This window comes from Antedon bifida, chromosome 4 (genome assembly GCF_963402885.1).
Source record: "Antedon bifida chromosome 4, ecAntBifi1.1, whole genome shotgun sequence".
In the NCBI taxonomy this organism is placed as follows: Eukaryota; Metazoa; Echinodermata; class Crinoidea; order Comatulida; family Antedonidae; genus Antedon; species Antedon bifida.
This window is the reverse complement of record NC_136229.1, coordinates 7,927,997-7,943,773: the sequence shown is the minus strand read 5'-3', so window position 1 is coordinate 7,943,773 and position 15,777 is coordinate 7,927,997. Positions and strand designations below refer to the sequence as shown.

General features: G+C 32.3%; 1 protein-coding gene across 4 annotated transcripts in view; it reads right to left on the bottom strand.

Moving 5' to 3' along the window:
• Positions 1 to 11,343, bottom strand: part of LOC144840127 (cytidine monophosphate-N-acetylneuraminic acid hydroxylase-like) — a 136,606-nt gene extending 125,263 nt beyond the window's left edge. For all 4 annotated transcript variants that reach the window (XM_078695799.1, XM_078695798.1, XM_078695800.1 and 1 more), the window contains exons 1-6: positions 11,204 to 11,343; positions 6,051 to 6,287; positions 5,138 to 5,229; positions 4,369 to 4,478; positions 3,655 to 3,845; positions 1,057 to 1,204 (exon numbers count right to left, since the gene is read on the bottom strand). In XM_078695799.1, coding sequence (XP_078551925.1) covers positions 1,057 to 1,204; positions 3,655 to 3,845; positions 4,369 to 4,478; positions 5,138 to 5,229; positions 6,051 to 6,250 — 741 coding nt within the window. In that variant the 5' untranslated portion in view covers positions 6,251 to 6,287; positions 11,204 to 11,343. The remainder of the gene's footprint in view (positions 1 to 1,056; positions 1,205 to 3,654; positions 3,846 to 4,368; positions 4,479 to 5,137; positions 5,230 to 6,050; positions 6,288 to 11,203) is intronic.
• Positions 11,344 to 15,777: the final 4,434 nt, after the last annotated feature.

Genomic DNA, 15,777 nt, shown 5'->3' with positions numbered 1-15,777 from the left:
TAAAGGTGTAATTCCAAATAAATAAATAAATAGTAGAAGTAGAAGTCATTTTACAGTAGGTTAAGGAGACAATAGGATTTGGACAGATCAATAGAGTAAACATGTAAGTATATGAATACCACTACTTAATGGTATGAAAAACAAACATTTGATAAATCATATAGCCCATAACCGGTTATTTTAGAGCAGGTAGAGGAGACAGTAGGATTTGGACAGATCAATAGAGTAAACAAAGTTAAAACCATAGTACACAGTAAGAAAATACACTTGACATAAGCTACAAGCAAACAGTAGTAGAAAAAGTCATTTTACAGTAGGTTAAGGAGACAATAGGATTTGGACAGATCAATAGAGTATACGTCATGTAAAGTAAATGAATACTACTACAGTACTCAGTTTAATAGGAAAAGTAACTTGTGAAAAACAAACATTGACATTTATTAAGCAAAGTCGTTCATAAGTTATTTTACAGTATTAAGGAGACAAATATTATACTCTAGCATATTTGCTAACTAAATCAATATCAGCCATTTCTTGAATGATGTCATGTTTAACGACGTTAAATGTCCTGCTGTGTTGTTACGTCTGCCCACAATAACAGGTTCATACCATAACATCTAACACCTAAATATTCCTTAACCTAACCTAATCCAAACCTCAAAAAATTAAAATTGAATTATTAAAATGTTTAATTTTACAATGTGGCTGCATGTACGCCTAGGTATACGCCTATATAGCACCCCCTATGGCTTTTGATAAGAGACTAATGTGTTATTATATTGGTGAATTGTATGGTCAAATGGCTGCATGGGTCTTGCAATGTCATGCAGTAGCGAAGGCTAGGGTTCGAAGCCCATTGGTATCATTTTTTAAACTCATCACCTTCTCAATTGACCATCTTTTCTCACCATTTTCCTAGAAGGATATTTCGAGGGCCAGAGGCCCGATCTTCTCAATAGGCGTAGATCTAGTGAATATAGCATGTAGATTGCATTACACCTAGGGGTAGATATAGCCACTGCGTTCATTTTATTTTTAAGTAATTGTTTTTCTTACTTCATGCCAAGATCCAAACTCAAGTACGTTGATGTTGTTGAGTTGCACGCCGCTGTCCTCTAGTTTACAGAACACTGGCATAGATGTATTGCCAACATAGATGGGAATATTTGGGTTCTTCTCAGATAGAAGCTTTAAGGTTGGATAACTGATGGAAAAGATATAAAAAATATAATATAACAAATACACATATCACTTATTGTTGACAATGAAAAGTTATTTCATTCATGGCTTTGCACCGAGGTACATCGACAATGTTCTCACTCCACAATCCTCTTGTCGCAGTCTTTGTTCCAATTCTCAGAATTGTCTTGTTCCTGCTAAAGTGAAGACCATCTCATATGGTCACCGTGCATTATCTTATGCAGTTCTTATGCTTTGGAATTCTCTTCCAAACTGCATCAAAGATGCAGAGTCGGTGGCTCGTTTTACGAGGCTTCTTAAGACATACTTGTTTAATAAAGCATATTAATCCCCCTTTCTCCTTTACCATGCTACCTAGATTGTTTTAGATCTAGTTTAAGTAGGGCAGGAGGCGCCGAAATACGGGATGAACGAGACACAACTGGTGCTGACCACTGGGGTTCAATTAGACCGATCCCTGGTAAGTAACGAAGGCGTATCCCCTTACTTCGGTTTGGATTTTTGTTGGCATGGTTGGAATCCCTTTTATCGTATTAGTTTATGTACAGCGCTTAGAGGTTTCACAACATTAGGCGCTATATAAATCCAGGATATTATTATTATTATTATTATTGAAATGGCAGAATGTTATTTGAACCATTCAAATAAATTTTGTTTATTATCCTATACAAAATGGTGCAGATGGCCTGCTTGATGTACTGTACTACACTATATTCATTTGATAACCTCTGAGAGAATATCAATGTTATATTACAAAAAAAACAAGAGATTTACATGTAAAAAGAAGTGTATTTAACAAAAAATTCAATTTGTACTGTTGCTTTGTTGCCAATGTTTACTTACACAATTGAAGTCATTCAGTTATTCATGGCGAGTGTAATATAATCAGTCAAAGATACACCAACGCAGTGTAATCTCTAATACAAATATTGAACTTGGAAGAAAATTGACTTAAGACACGTAATAGCAATAGTACACATTGAGTACAAATAGGCCAAAAGCTTAAAAGAATAATTCCATCCAGTTTACTAGTCATTCTAAACCAATTTTTTGTTTTTGTCTGAAATAGGTATTTATTTGTGAGAATTTATTTAAAGATATATTATTTTTCAATTTTTTTTGTTGAATACGCCATTTTAATAATGTCACAGAGTTATATTCACTTTGACCAAAAATTGTATTGAAAACGGTAATTTAAAGGAAAAAATAGTCAAATTTGCTGCCAGGTTTCTGGTGAATTTAACTGTTAATTTTGTTTTTTTATTAAAGTGAAAACATTTTTTTTTCTATGGAAGTGAATAACTTCAAATAACTACAAAATTGCCTATTCAAAGTTCAATTTTATTTTCATTTTTCAAGTTTTTGGGGGACAATACATCTTTAAAGTTATTGTCCCCTGAACAAATAATTTAAAGCTTTTTTTTTTAATATGTCATTTTAATGTCACGTCTTTAGTTATTCACTTTGACAAAAAATTGGCCTGGAAAACATTATTTATGTGAAAAAACTGTAATTTAAAAAAAAACATTATAGAAAATATTCAAATTGTATTTCAGACAAGGGGGTTTTGGTTAAATTTAACCTTTTATGTTGTCATTATTTTGGTTTCTATGGAAGGGAAGTGAATAATTCTATTAACATTTCAAAATGGCCTTCACAGTCCTCATTAACCTTCATGTTTCTTGGGATTCAATATTTTTTTAAGGATTATACATTTGGTACTGCTGTATGTTCAAGTCTAATTGGATAAGGCTGAATATTAAAAAGCCTATAGTTATCATACTGTTTAATAACACAGGATCGAACAATGGATCCTGCATGGCTAATTAGACATTATAATAATAATCTGGATATTAAACATGCATATTAGATTTTATTGATTGTTTGTTCAAAATCGACCATTGGACTACAAAATGAGATAAAACGGTCTATACGTCACACCCATTCAAAAGATTAGGAAGATCAATCAAACAGGTGCCAAACATTATGAAACAAATTTTTCCACGCATAAGTGTTGCTGTGGTCTTAAGTCAACAGTCTGAACACACTACAATTTGAATTAGGAACATCTATAATAATTTACTAAATATTGGATTTAAAATGATGATTTCATTTCATTTCTGAAAGTGCAATATGTTCAGATTGTTCCAAAACAAAAGACATACCAATAGTGCATTCATCTAACATTACTATAAAACTGTACTGTTTCCCCTCCCACCCTCCTGAAATAAAAAACACAACATATGCCACACTTAAACAGCATCTGGTATATGCCATTGTTATACTACAATTTATAGGATGCTGATGCCAGAAATTATAAAGGAAACAACATCATATATTAACAACCTCTATGGTTTGCCAACACTTTATAAAATCTCTTGATATTAAATTTTTGCAGCTTGGGACCTCTGGCAATGTACGCTTACAAAACAAGAATATTAAATATTTTCTTACTTTAAATGATCTGAATGTAGATGACTTATATAGATAAGGTCAGCTTTAGCCAGTTGGTCAAGCCAGTCGGCAGGAGGCTCATGCATCAACCACCAACCTCGAGCAAACGCTGGACCGGTCAACCATGGATCTGTGAAAAAGACTGTGTTCTGGAACTCAATTCTCATACAGGCATGAGTGAAGTACGTAATCTGAAAAAGAGAAGAGATTATTAAAGATATATTATCCCCCTAAAATCCTCCATTTTTTGTTGAATATGCCATTTTAATGTCATGTAATAGTTATTCACACAAACAACTGGATTGAAAAAAAAATTATTTACTTGAAATAAATGTAATTTAAAGAAAACATTTTGTCTGTCAAACAATGGTTTTTGGTTAAAATTAACCATTTCGTTTGTCTTTTTATAAGTGAAATAATATTTTTTTTTTTTACAGAAGTGAATAACTTGATAAAACTGAAAATTGCCTATTTAAAGACTGATTTTATTAAACTTCATATTTCATGTTTTTGGGGACAATACATCTTTAAGCATTATTTAATTACATACATTTAATTATACTACTAAGGTATGTGAACAATTAAATCAAATTAGCGACAGTTTTCTGGCATATAATCATAATACAATGGTGTGTTGATATGTGCCAAAAAAAGAGCCAAAACCACATTATAAAAACAATTTGAAACAGGGAAGTTCATAGTGGAACACCTCACCTTCACTTCTCCAGGTACAATTGGCTGCATGTCACGCTTGTTGGTTTCCCAGGGTTGAGGTGGTTTTAATTCTGTCAAGGTCAAACAGCCATCATCATCTATTTCAGTAACTGTAAATGGCAGAAAAAAACGATTGTTATACCTATGCTATTATAGTAAGCATATTAATGGCTCATTTAAAAAGGGTGGGTTAAGCAATGTCAGGGCCACAGATTAGTGGTTCGCATAACTATTCAATCTATTTTTCAATTACCTTCTAAACCGAAGCGAGTAATACAGAATTAAATGTACAAAATAAGGTAAAGTCTCAATACTAGGCGCTACCAGTATTCTTGAGAAGCTAGCCATCAAAGTTTAAAGATTATGTTGAAAAATCACAAAATTGAATCTAGAGTATAGATATATATTATTGAAATTAAAACACAGACGTAATAAATTCTATACAGCCCGGTGATTTACTGAAATTTAATCAATTAATTTTAAACGATAAAGATGAGAAATCTTTAAGAGAAAAAGTCGCTCCAAAAGAGATTTGAACCCGGAACCTTTTACTTGATATGCAGACGTCCTAAACTATAAGACCACTGGGCCTTCATTCGAATTGTTAAAATTTGATTGGATAGCGACTCTTCGACACTCTCCGAAGAGGAGATTCCAGACCTATGTTAAAGAACAAAACTGTGGCGGCGCTGCTCTACGCAGCTTCATCTTTGTCTAGTCTGTTTTAAATTTCTCGCTACAGCTCCATAATGTAAACAAAAAAACCTACCAAGTTGATCTTGCCTAAAACTGTCTGGAGGGTTGACGTAACGCATTGTACTAGGGTCCAGCTTCCATCCATGCTTTGTACATTTCAAAACACTGAAAATAAGAATGATGAATGCCTTAATTTCAAATGGTGGGGAGGGGAATTTGAAAAAAAAAACCCATTTATCAGACATTGCAGATTTTTGGAAGCTCTGTATTCCAAGGAGTTGGAAAAATTGGATTCTGTCAAATAGGGGTACAGTATGCTAACAAATGTAATTGGTTTGGCAGTGATATAGCCACAAGAAATAAAGTGGTCTAGTTTCGCAAGAAAAGGAAAAATCTCTGTTCAAACCACTGGGTTATCAAAGGCCAGCATCCAGAGAAAGGAAAAACCAAAAGGAAGGGAATGGAAAGCTCTAACAACTGTAAAACATATTTATATCGCTACAGTATAGAAATACTGTATAAAGAGCTTTTGAGAATACTGTATTTCAAGAATTGAAAGAAGGGAAGGGTGATAAGAACATTAGGAAGTAACAGTGAAAGGTACAGTAGATGAAAAGATGACTTGAAAGCTGTTCACATAAAATTGATGGTCAGTTCCTCCCTGAGCCTCCAATAGTAGTGCTACTATGACTGAGAATTATGTACTTGTCAATTGTACGACCAGAGAGGTGGGTTATTTGTCTGATGTGCGTCATACCTTATGAATACCATGATGCACATGTGCGTCAAAAATATTACTTACCTTAAGGTGACCGAGATGCACCCATTTTGACGCACTGTGACCATGTTGTTTATGATATAGTGGGTAGCAAAGTGACAGACATTGACACACCATTGTTCATTGATGTGACGTATCATCTACTTTTTTGACTACCGGGGGTCATATAATGGGTCATACAATTGACAAGTGCATTATTATGCTTTACCAGTTACTACTGTCTTCAATATCCTTGATAAAAGTTCCTCCTTGATGTTTACAAACATTCTTACAGGCTGTAAATTCATCAGAATCACGAAAGATTATGTATTTTTCATTTTCTGACTTGTTTATCAAAGTCACACCTTCTTCAATCCGAGACGTCTCGGTTCGAGACAACTTCATTAACTCGACACGTATCTGCTCCATATTTCTTTGTCTTTCCTTTTATATTTCAGAATGTAATCTTAAAAGAAAAAAGTTTTAAATTACATTGGAAAGAACAATATAACTTAATTAATGACTAAAGCATATTAATAGCATGTAATTTACATCATTTTATATTGTTGTGAAAGGGGTCTGACGCTTGATGCACACACTGTACTATAAACTGTATTACCCTAGAGTACTGGACATTGAATCTTTGTAGTGGTCTCAATTAAGGGCATATGACCGACAAATTTAGCCGCCGGAAATTTTATGAAACGCCCAGTCTGTTTACAACATTTCGCGTAGTATTTAGAGTGGTGTCCTAGTACATAAGTTCATGGTCTTTATTAGGTTTATTGTGTCATGAAAATAAATAATATATAATTAGGTGATCATTTAGAATAAAATGATCACCTATTGTTATTGTATGTTCTTCTTCTTCTTTCTGTACACTATTTTGTGTAACAAATATCTCAAAAAGTTAAATGTCAATGATCACAAAAATTTCACAATATCTTTCAAATGCTGTAACTTAATCCCAATAAGCTTTTCAGCGTGATCACTCAAACATGACGTCATTAATACGCGAATTTGTTAAATCACACTATCAATCATATCTGCATAACTCTTCATCACATATCAATAAAAATCACTATACGTAAACTTCAGGTCAAGGGTAAAAATATTAGCAAATAAAAACTTACGCATTTCAAGGTCATGCGCATGAATTCGCGCATTAAAAATTTAAAAAGCTTAAAATTAAGTTTTGATCAATTTAGAGCATGAATTAGACCATTTGCGTGTTTCAAAAAATTACTGCGCAAAAACACGTTTTTGTGCGTGTGGTACTAAAAAAGTGTAAAAAATACGAATGTTTGGTACAAATTGCATTCTACTCACCATCCTTAGTACATTCACCAAATTTGAGTCTGTTCCGACTTAAAATAACGATATACGAGCGGGTTAAAAATGACAAAATGCGCACACTAATTGCATAAAAGTGCTTAAAATGGTGAAAAATAAGGCATTTTTAAAATGAAAATAATTCTTCAGAATGCACGATGACCCCCAATTTTTTTAACTTATTCTGGAAGCCATTGAGTTGTAGATATGAATACATGTACACATTTCACGTACAAAATGTTGTGACGCCATCAAATGGCCACTTGAATTTAAAAATTAGGTTTTTTTCTCTTTCGTCACATATTATCACATTCAACAGAGCGCATCTCGGTTATTTTGTGCCCAATTTTCGCTAAAATGTTAGTATATGATTGCTCAATTAATTATCTTTCTCATCATGAGTTGTCAACATTTTCATTTTAATGACGTCATCATGCGTAAAAACTTGAATAACGTAGGTCATGTAATTTTACCTACACCAAAATTTTGAATATCCTACGGCTCTTCTGAATAAAATAAATGTGACCTTGATGATTATAATTTAGTATGAAAGCTGATGAAATGTAGATATGAATTCATATAAAAATTAAGCCTATTGGATGTTGTGACACTATGAAATGGCCAGTTGAAGTTAAAAAGTAGTTTTTTTCTCTCTTTCGTCGAAGTTATACAAATTTCAAAGAGCGCACAGTGCGCTTCTACGTGCCAAATTTTCTTCCAAATCTTATAATTATTTGTTCAATTCATTGTCTTTCGAAATTGTGATCTTCTAGTTTATTTTGACAACGTCATCATACCAAAAATTTAGAACATGATGTGGGTACCGTAATTCCACCTATGCTACACTGTATATGGATATACAGTATACTGTACATATTATATATGACACATAATAGGTACAACTCGGCACTATAAGCATATATGCATCATGTTGTAGGATGGCGTACATCAACTTTTTATGCTCGTATGTTAACGTACATGCATGTTTAAAAAATTTTAATTTCATTAAAATGATAAAAATGATCACCTATAATTCGTCAAAGTGACGAATTAAATTCTAGTTACATACTATAATGTTGTTGGTTTGAACTGCCATAACAACGCAGCAAAGGAAAGTAGTCTATTTAATAATTTAATTGTTTTAATCTTTCAAGCTAAAAATGCAGTGCACTCCATAATATTTTTCTCGCGTGTAGGTCTACCACGAAAAGTCACGTTGTCTCTCAGGACTAATAGAGTATTGATATTCTTCGAATGAGGTTAAATAATTATTATTTTTTATTTTTTTACAATGTTATTAATTATTAAAATGTTAATTAATTTTAATAAAAAAAAGTGATTTTATGTAATTATTTATTTAACCGACAAATGGAGTAGGCCTAGTTCATACAACGGTTCACTCATACAACAGGCGGCAACATGTTTACGTCATTTTTGGCTAAGAACGATCATTTTCGGTGATGTTTTAGGAATCTAAGTCAGATTTTCATAAATATTTCTTTAATTGTAATATTTAATATTTAGGGAGTTTTCGCAACCTTACGAATACGTCACACATTTGTGAAACTTTTGAGCTGATTCCCATTTCATATTCGTAAAGCGTATTCGTACTAGTCTAAAAACGTGATATATAAACTTTTGAATATACATCGTTATCCTTAATATAGATAGAAACGAGCACCGGCGAAAGTTAGCATTTGGCGTTTCATAGAAAATAACATTTTTCTGGCGGCGGCTCAACTTGGCCTAATCACAATGAAGTATGTGATGTGTGCTTTTTGAAAATAATTTAAAATAAAACATGTTTCCTGTTGTGCAAGTTTCTGATAACAAGGATTGCACTGTTTTTTTTTAAAAGTTTCATCTCATCGTAAACCGACAAGGGATCAGGTGCCGTTTTCGGCCACCTCGACTTGTATGGACTATACCATTATTATGATAGGGGTGTGGTGTATTATGTTTTATGTAGAGAAGGGTGTCTACTGAATGGGAAGACAATACAATCGTTCTGTTATGTAACCTACAGTACAAACTACAAGGAACAATACAGAACATCAAAAACTAGCAAGCATGTACTTTTTATAAGGCATGTTATTATATTAGGTACTGTGCCAAGATTTTGTAACAATAGTACTTTTATTAACTAGGCCTATAAGTAGGTATACTGACTTACTATATATAAAAACTAAACTAAACACTACGGTATAATCAAAATTAAAACATATTAAATACTATGTTATGCCTATCTGGATTTAAACACATTAAATTTTAGTACAATCGGATTCGAAATTAGAAAATCTTAAATACTACAATACAATCGGAATTAAAACATGTTACCTACAATACAACTAAATACAGTACAATCGGAATCAAAACATATTAAAAACTACAGTACAATCGGAATCAAAACATATTAAAAACTACAGTACAATCGGAATTAAAACATGTTAAACTACAAAACAACTAAACTAAATATCACAATCGGTATTAAAAAATCTTAAATACTACAGTACAATCGATATTAAAATATCCTAATACTACATTACAATCGGTTAAATTACCTACACTCTATAATATTGTGAAATATGTAAAAGAATGTTGGCAAAAGCATTCTAATCGGCCCAATCCTATCGGTAGATAAATCATATTTTTTATTTGCAAAGGATAAATCCCAACAACATGGATTTGAACCCAAGAACCTGGCATCGGTAGACAAGCATAATTGAAGATTCATTGACATAATTATATGTTTTTTGTTTGTTTTACCTGATACGTTTACATTTAATGCTAAATGTAAAACGAATTGTAGATACAGAAACAAAAGGGTAACAGATTCATTGACATAATTATATGTTTATTTGTTTTACTGATTACCTGATACATTTACATTTAAAATGAAACGAATGAAGATACAAAAAAAAAATGGTAACAGATTCATTAACGTAATTATATGTTTATTTGTTTTACTGATTACCTGATACATTTACATTTAGTAGTGTAGTAGTAGTAGTGTTGACTAAAGCTTAAATGGGTGGACATGTTGATCATATAGTTAGAAGTTAAATACAAGGCTGTAGGCCTACTGCTTGAGGAAACATTTAAAAACGTGTTTAAAACGTTTTAGAAAAACCAAACCTAAAAACATGCAATGTCAAACATTTCGAGTACCTTTAACAAACGATCTGTGTTTTCTGGGAACAAAATGGTACAGATTCATTGATAAAAAATTATAATGTTTATTTGTTTTACTGATTACCTAATAATCAGTATGTGATAGATCTTATTAAATGTACTACTGTCATCTTTGTTAAATATGTACTACTGTGTTATCGTTAGATAAATTATATTTTTTTATTTGTAACTGAAAAAAAACCTAATTTCTTTATACTTTCTGTATCTATAAATCCGTAAAAATATTCAATATCCACCTTAGGGAATCCACCTAATATCCATATTAAGGAAGGATACATAAATATTATATAGAAATAAAGAGCCATAATATACTGTATTAACTTGAAAACTGAAATTAGGTGCAGGGCGTAGGTGTTTTTCCTTTGTTGCCGAAACATAATGCACTAAACAAAAGAACAAAAGCAGCAGTATTTTAACACATTAACACACTCAATTAATAAATGGGACACCCCTATTTTCCCATCTTTTTATAATGGTATAGTCCATACAAGTCGAGGTGGCCGAAAACGGCACCTGATCCCCGACAAGGAATAGCGTACGTAAACCTACACTAACGAGGCTAATCATACCTCCCTTGGCTAACCCAAACTACGCCGCCTACTAGGCCTAGGCTACTACGCTACGTACGACGCCCCGGCAAGCTTTACAGGCATGTCTGTCTATGAGCAGGGGCTAACTATACTTTTATACTCTGCCTAGCCTACACTACCCAGGCCTATACTAGCTTATGCTAGGTAGGCCTAGCATTTTTGGGGGCATTTTATTATCAAAGTGTAAAAAAAAAAATTATTTTGTTCGGAAAATAATAATAAAGATAATGAACCGAACTTTGACTATTAGGCCTACTAGCCAACAAACCTTTTATACATCAAACACACTTCTCTCCCGATCCCCGATCTTCCCAGGCCCACTGACTGCATGCACACCACACACGATGATCGAACGACGAATGAATGACAGCTAGCAGCAAAGATAGATAGAGAGTAGTAAGATGTTACACCTCCTATTCGATCAATGCACAAATAAAAAGCGAGATCGACAACATGGAGCTAAATTTAAAGGGCGCCTCGCACGTCGAGTAGGGATACGGAAGGTTATTGTATAGGAAATAGGCTGTATAACAGAAGAATAAATGACTGTAAAATTAAGATTTAATACGAATTAACATATAAAATGTACTGTTATCTTTATAGAAAGTGCAAATGAATCATATGTTTATGTTTTGGAATACAAATTTGTGTTTCAATTACCTGGAATTGTTTAGGTACCTGGAATATCTACCATATTTATTTCTTTTATTTTAATGTTTTTATTTGCAAATCAACTTAACTTTTTTAAAATTATTATTATTTACGTTTATTTGTTTATCATAATAATCCATCGCTTGTGATTGGTCAAAACACTTGCGTTTCGAGTAATATGAAAACGAAATTAAAGTACAAACGGGGTAGGCATACAAACGTGAAATAGAATTAAGTTTGTAGGTATTGATGAATAGGTTTGGAGGTGGGAATGCCGGCCGTAATGAGGCAAATGACCGGATATGCAAAATCGCCAAAAAAAAAAAGTATATTCTCCATAAGAGGTGGTGGAAGTTGTACAAAGTGCTCTGAATACTATTTAAATGTGGCGTTTGATAACTCAGTCGTTGGAGTGTATTTCAGGAGACTCTATGTTAATTCCGAAGGAGTGGTAGTAGATTGGTCCGACGACGTCGCCTTTACTGCAATAAAGATCCCAATTATTACATGATAATTATACGGATTTGACAAAAAAATAAAACGTTTTGGAATAAGTAGGCCTACATGCCGCAATCGACGGATATCCAGACCTTTGTGGATCATTGTCCCAGTAAAGAATCCGAGATATAGTATTAGTGCAGTTGTTTTTGCAACTTCTTGCAACAGGGAGAGCAAGAGTTATCTGTGTTGGCAGGAGGGGAGGAACCAAAAACTCCTTGATTAGACTCATTCAAGCGGATCGCGATGTCAATGCGTGATACAGTTATCAAAATGCATAACTATAACTAATCCCTCACTATATTCTATTGTTATTGTAAAGAGTGTGCATTGTCAGATATCAATTCAACTTTTTATTAATCTATATCAATGGTACAATAATGTCTTTTGCATGCTGTTAACTTGTTATTTTTGTCTGCACCAGAAGGAGAGTCACATATTGACTTAGTCACTTTTTTACAATTCGCCAGACTGGTCTTAGTTTTCTTATGTTTGTATTTTTTATTGTATTATATGTTTTATATGTCTTCTGGAAAATAAATGAATTGAATTGAATTGAATACAATTACACAATACAAACAACCAGAGGATCTTGCAAAGAAGACATTTCTTGTCACACAAGCCCCATAAACGAAAAGAAAAAATGCATTTGTACATAATTATAATACAAAAGTAAATAAGGTCATTACAAATAAGTTTGTAGTACGTAGGTTGAGTTTGAATATTTTCTACGAAGGTGGGGGAGAGAGAGAGAGAGAGTAACACAAAAGACTCCGCCGTTGTTCCAGTCTGGTAAGCCTCCTACACCAGATAGTCTTTTTGTAGTGTAGGCGTACCAATACATACATGGCGCCGGCTAGGCATACGAAATAAGAATCAGAGCTTATAAAATAACTTCCAACTGAAAGAATAGTATAGACCTAATAACAATATAATTTCAACACAATGAATTCTATACAGAGTTGTATGCGAACTTTGCAGTTAAAGTAATCAGATTGATGCAACGAATTTCTATTTACTAAGTAAGCTAATTAGGCCTATATTTCAGTAAAATATTTTTGATTAAGTGTAGGCCTACATAAATTAAATACGGTATGCAGAAATTTTTAATTATTCATGTTTACCTATTAGGCCTATTTGTTTTTGTTTTGCTATAAAAACCGTTTATTTTTCATAATTTTTAATTGTAGATTTTACTGTGTACTTTTCCTCAACTTATAAGAGTTTATTTTCAACAAAATCACAATTCAATTAAGACACAAAAAAAAAATCAGTCTATAGATCGATAATTATTAATTGCAAAGGAGTATAAACTATTAGAAATGTCTAAATGTATGACAATGGAGAGGGTGTGATTTTACTCTTCTCTGGTATCACCAATAGAAATTGTTTCCGCACACGTTTTTTTTTATTGATGCCAAGACGCATGTTGCAACTTGCATACAAAATGTATGAGAGGTAGGGAATCCTATCATTCTTGTCAAAAACAGTTTAAACACATTTATTATTTACTTACATCTTTGCTTTACTATATGACTCTATGGAATAAATTCAGTGAAGGTACTGTGAACTTATTTATAGTTTGCTTTAATAACGGGTTACGTCGCTACTGGAGTTACCTAGTTATAAATAGCGCAAGCATGATTATATTGCTACGAATTTGTGTTTTATGAATATTGGAGGAACGCCATTCATAGTTTTAAGAACAGAATTCATGACAGTTGTAATAGTCTGATTAAAACCATGTTAATGAACTTCCACAATACAACCTGCATCAGCATTGGTGCACATTTACATTTTATGTTGTTTTTGTGGAAGATTCTATTGTTAATTCCTAGTGAAATTATTTTCTGTTTTTGTTTTGTATGTTTTTTATAAAGGAAATTAAATGAATGAATAAAGTAGGCGATGGGGAGCACCAGTTTAAATCTTATTTTTCATTCAGTATTCATTTATTCATGGTCAAACAGTAAAACATAGTACATGGTTTGAAATTATTTTGACGAAGAGAAGTTAGCAAAGAATAAGAAATAAACATATGACAAAAACAGTTGGTTGCAATAAAAGCACGCATGTTATATCATAAGAACTTTGTGAAGGAATAAATGTTATTTCATGAAATTAATTGTTTATGACGAAAAGAATTTGGCAAAGAATAGGTTGTAAAATATGACAAAACCTTTTGTGTGATTGGTTGCAATAAAAGCATGCATGTTATATCATAAGAATGCTGAACATTTTGTAAAGGAATAAATGCTATTTGATGAAATTAATTGTTTATGACGAAAAGAAGTTGGCAAAGAATACGCTGTAAAATATGACAAAACCTAATGCGTGGTTGGTTGCAATAAAAGCATGCATGTTATATCATAAGAATGCTGAACATTTTGTAAAGGAATAAATGCTATTTGATGAAATTAATTGTTTATGACGAAAAGAAGTTGGCAAAGAATACGCTGTAAAATATGACAAAACCTATTGCGTGGTTGGTTGCAATAAAAGCATGCGTGTTATATCATAAGAATGCTGAACACTTTGTAAATGAATAAATGCTATTTGATGAAATTAATTGTTTATGACGAAAAGAAGTTGGCAAAGAATACGCTGTAAAATATGACAAAACCTAATGCGTGGTTGGTTGCAATAAAAGCATGCATTTTATATCATAAGAATGCTGAACATTTTGTAAAGGAATAAATGCTATTTGATGAAATTAATTGTTTATGACGAAAAGAATTTGGCAAAGAATAGGTTGTAAAATATGACAAAACCTAATGCGTGGTTGGTTGCAATAAAAGCATGCATGTTATATCATAAGAATGCTGAACACTTTGTAAATGAATAAATGCTATATTTGATGAAATTAATTGTTTATGACGAAAAGAAGTTGGCAAAGAATACGCTGTAAAATATGACAAAACCTAATGCGTGGTTGGTTGCAATAAAAGCATGCATGTTATATCATAAGAATGCTGAACACTTTGTAAATGAATAAATGCTATATTTGATGAAATTAATTGTTTATGACGAAAAGAAGTTGGCAAAGAATACGCTGTAAAATATGACAAAACCTAATGCGTGGTTGGTTGCAATAAAAGCATGCGTGTTATATCATAAGAATGCTGAACACTTTGTAAATGAATAAATGCTATTTGATGAAATTAATTGTTTATGACGAAAAGAAGTTGGCAAACAATACGCTGTAAAATATGACAAAACCTAATGCGTGGTTGGTTGCAATAAAAGCATGCATGTTATATCATAAGAATGGTGAACACTTTGTGAAGGAATAAATGTTATTTCATGAAATTAATTGTTTATGACGAAAAGAAGTTGGCAAAGAATAAGTTGTAAAATTTGACAACTTGACAAAGTGTTCAACAATCTTATAACAACATGCACAATCAATCACAAATTAACAGAAATAATGATTTCACTTTTTGAACCAATTTTTGGTTAAAGCGAATAACTATGACATTAAAATGACCTATTCAACTGCAACATGTTTGTACAAATTACTTTTTCCAGAGGAACAATACTGTTATGTTATTTTCACGGAAGATAACATCTTCCATCCTAAACATTTAAAAGTGGAAATCAATGAGTGGTATTAAGGGCCAGGTGCGGGAAAATATTTCTATTGATCATATTTTTTTTGTATTTATTTATTTATTTATTTATTTAATCACACTC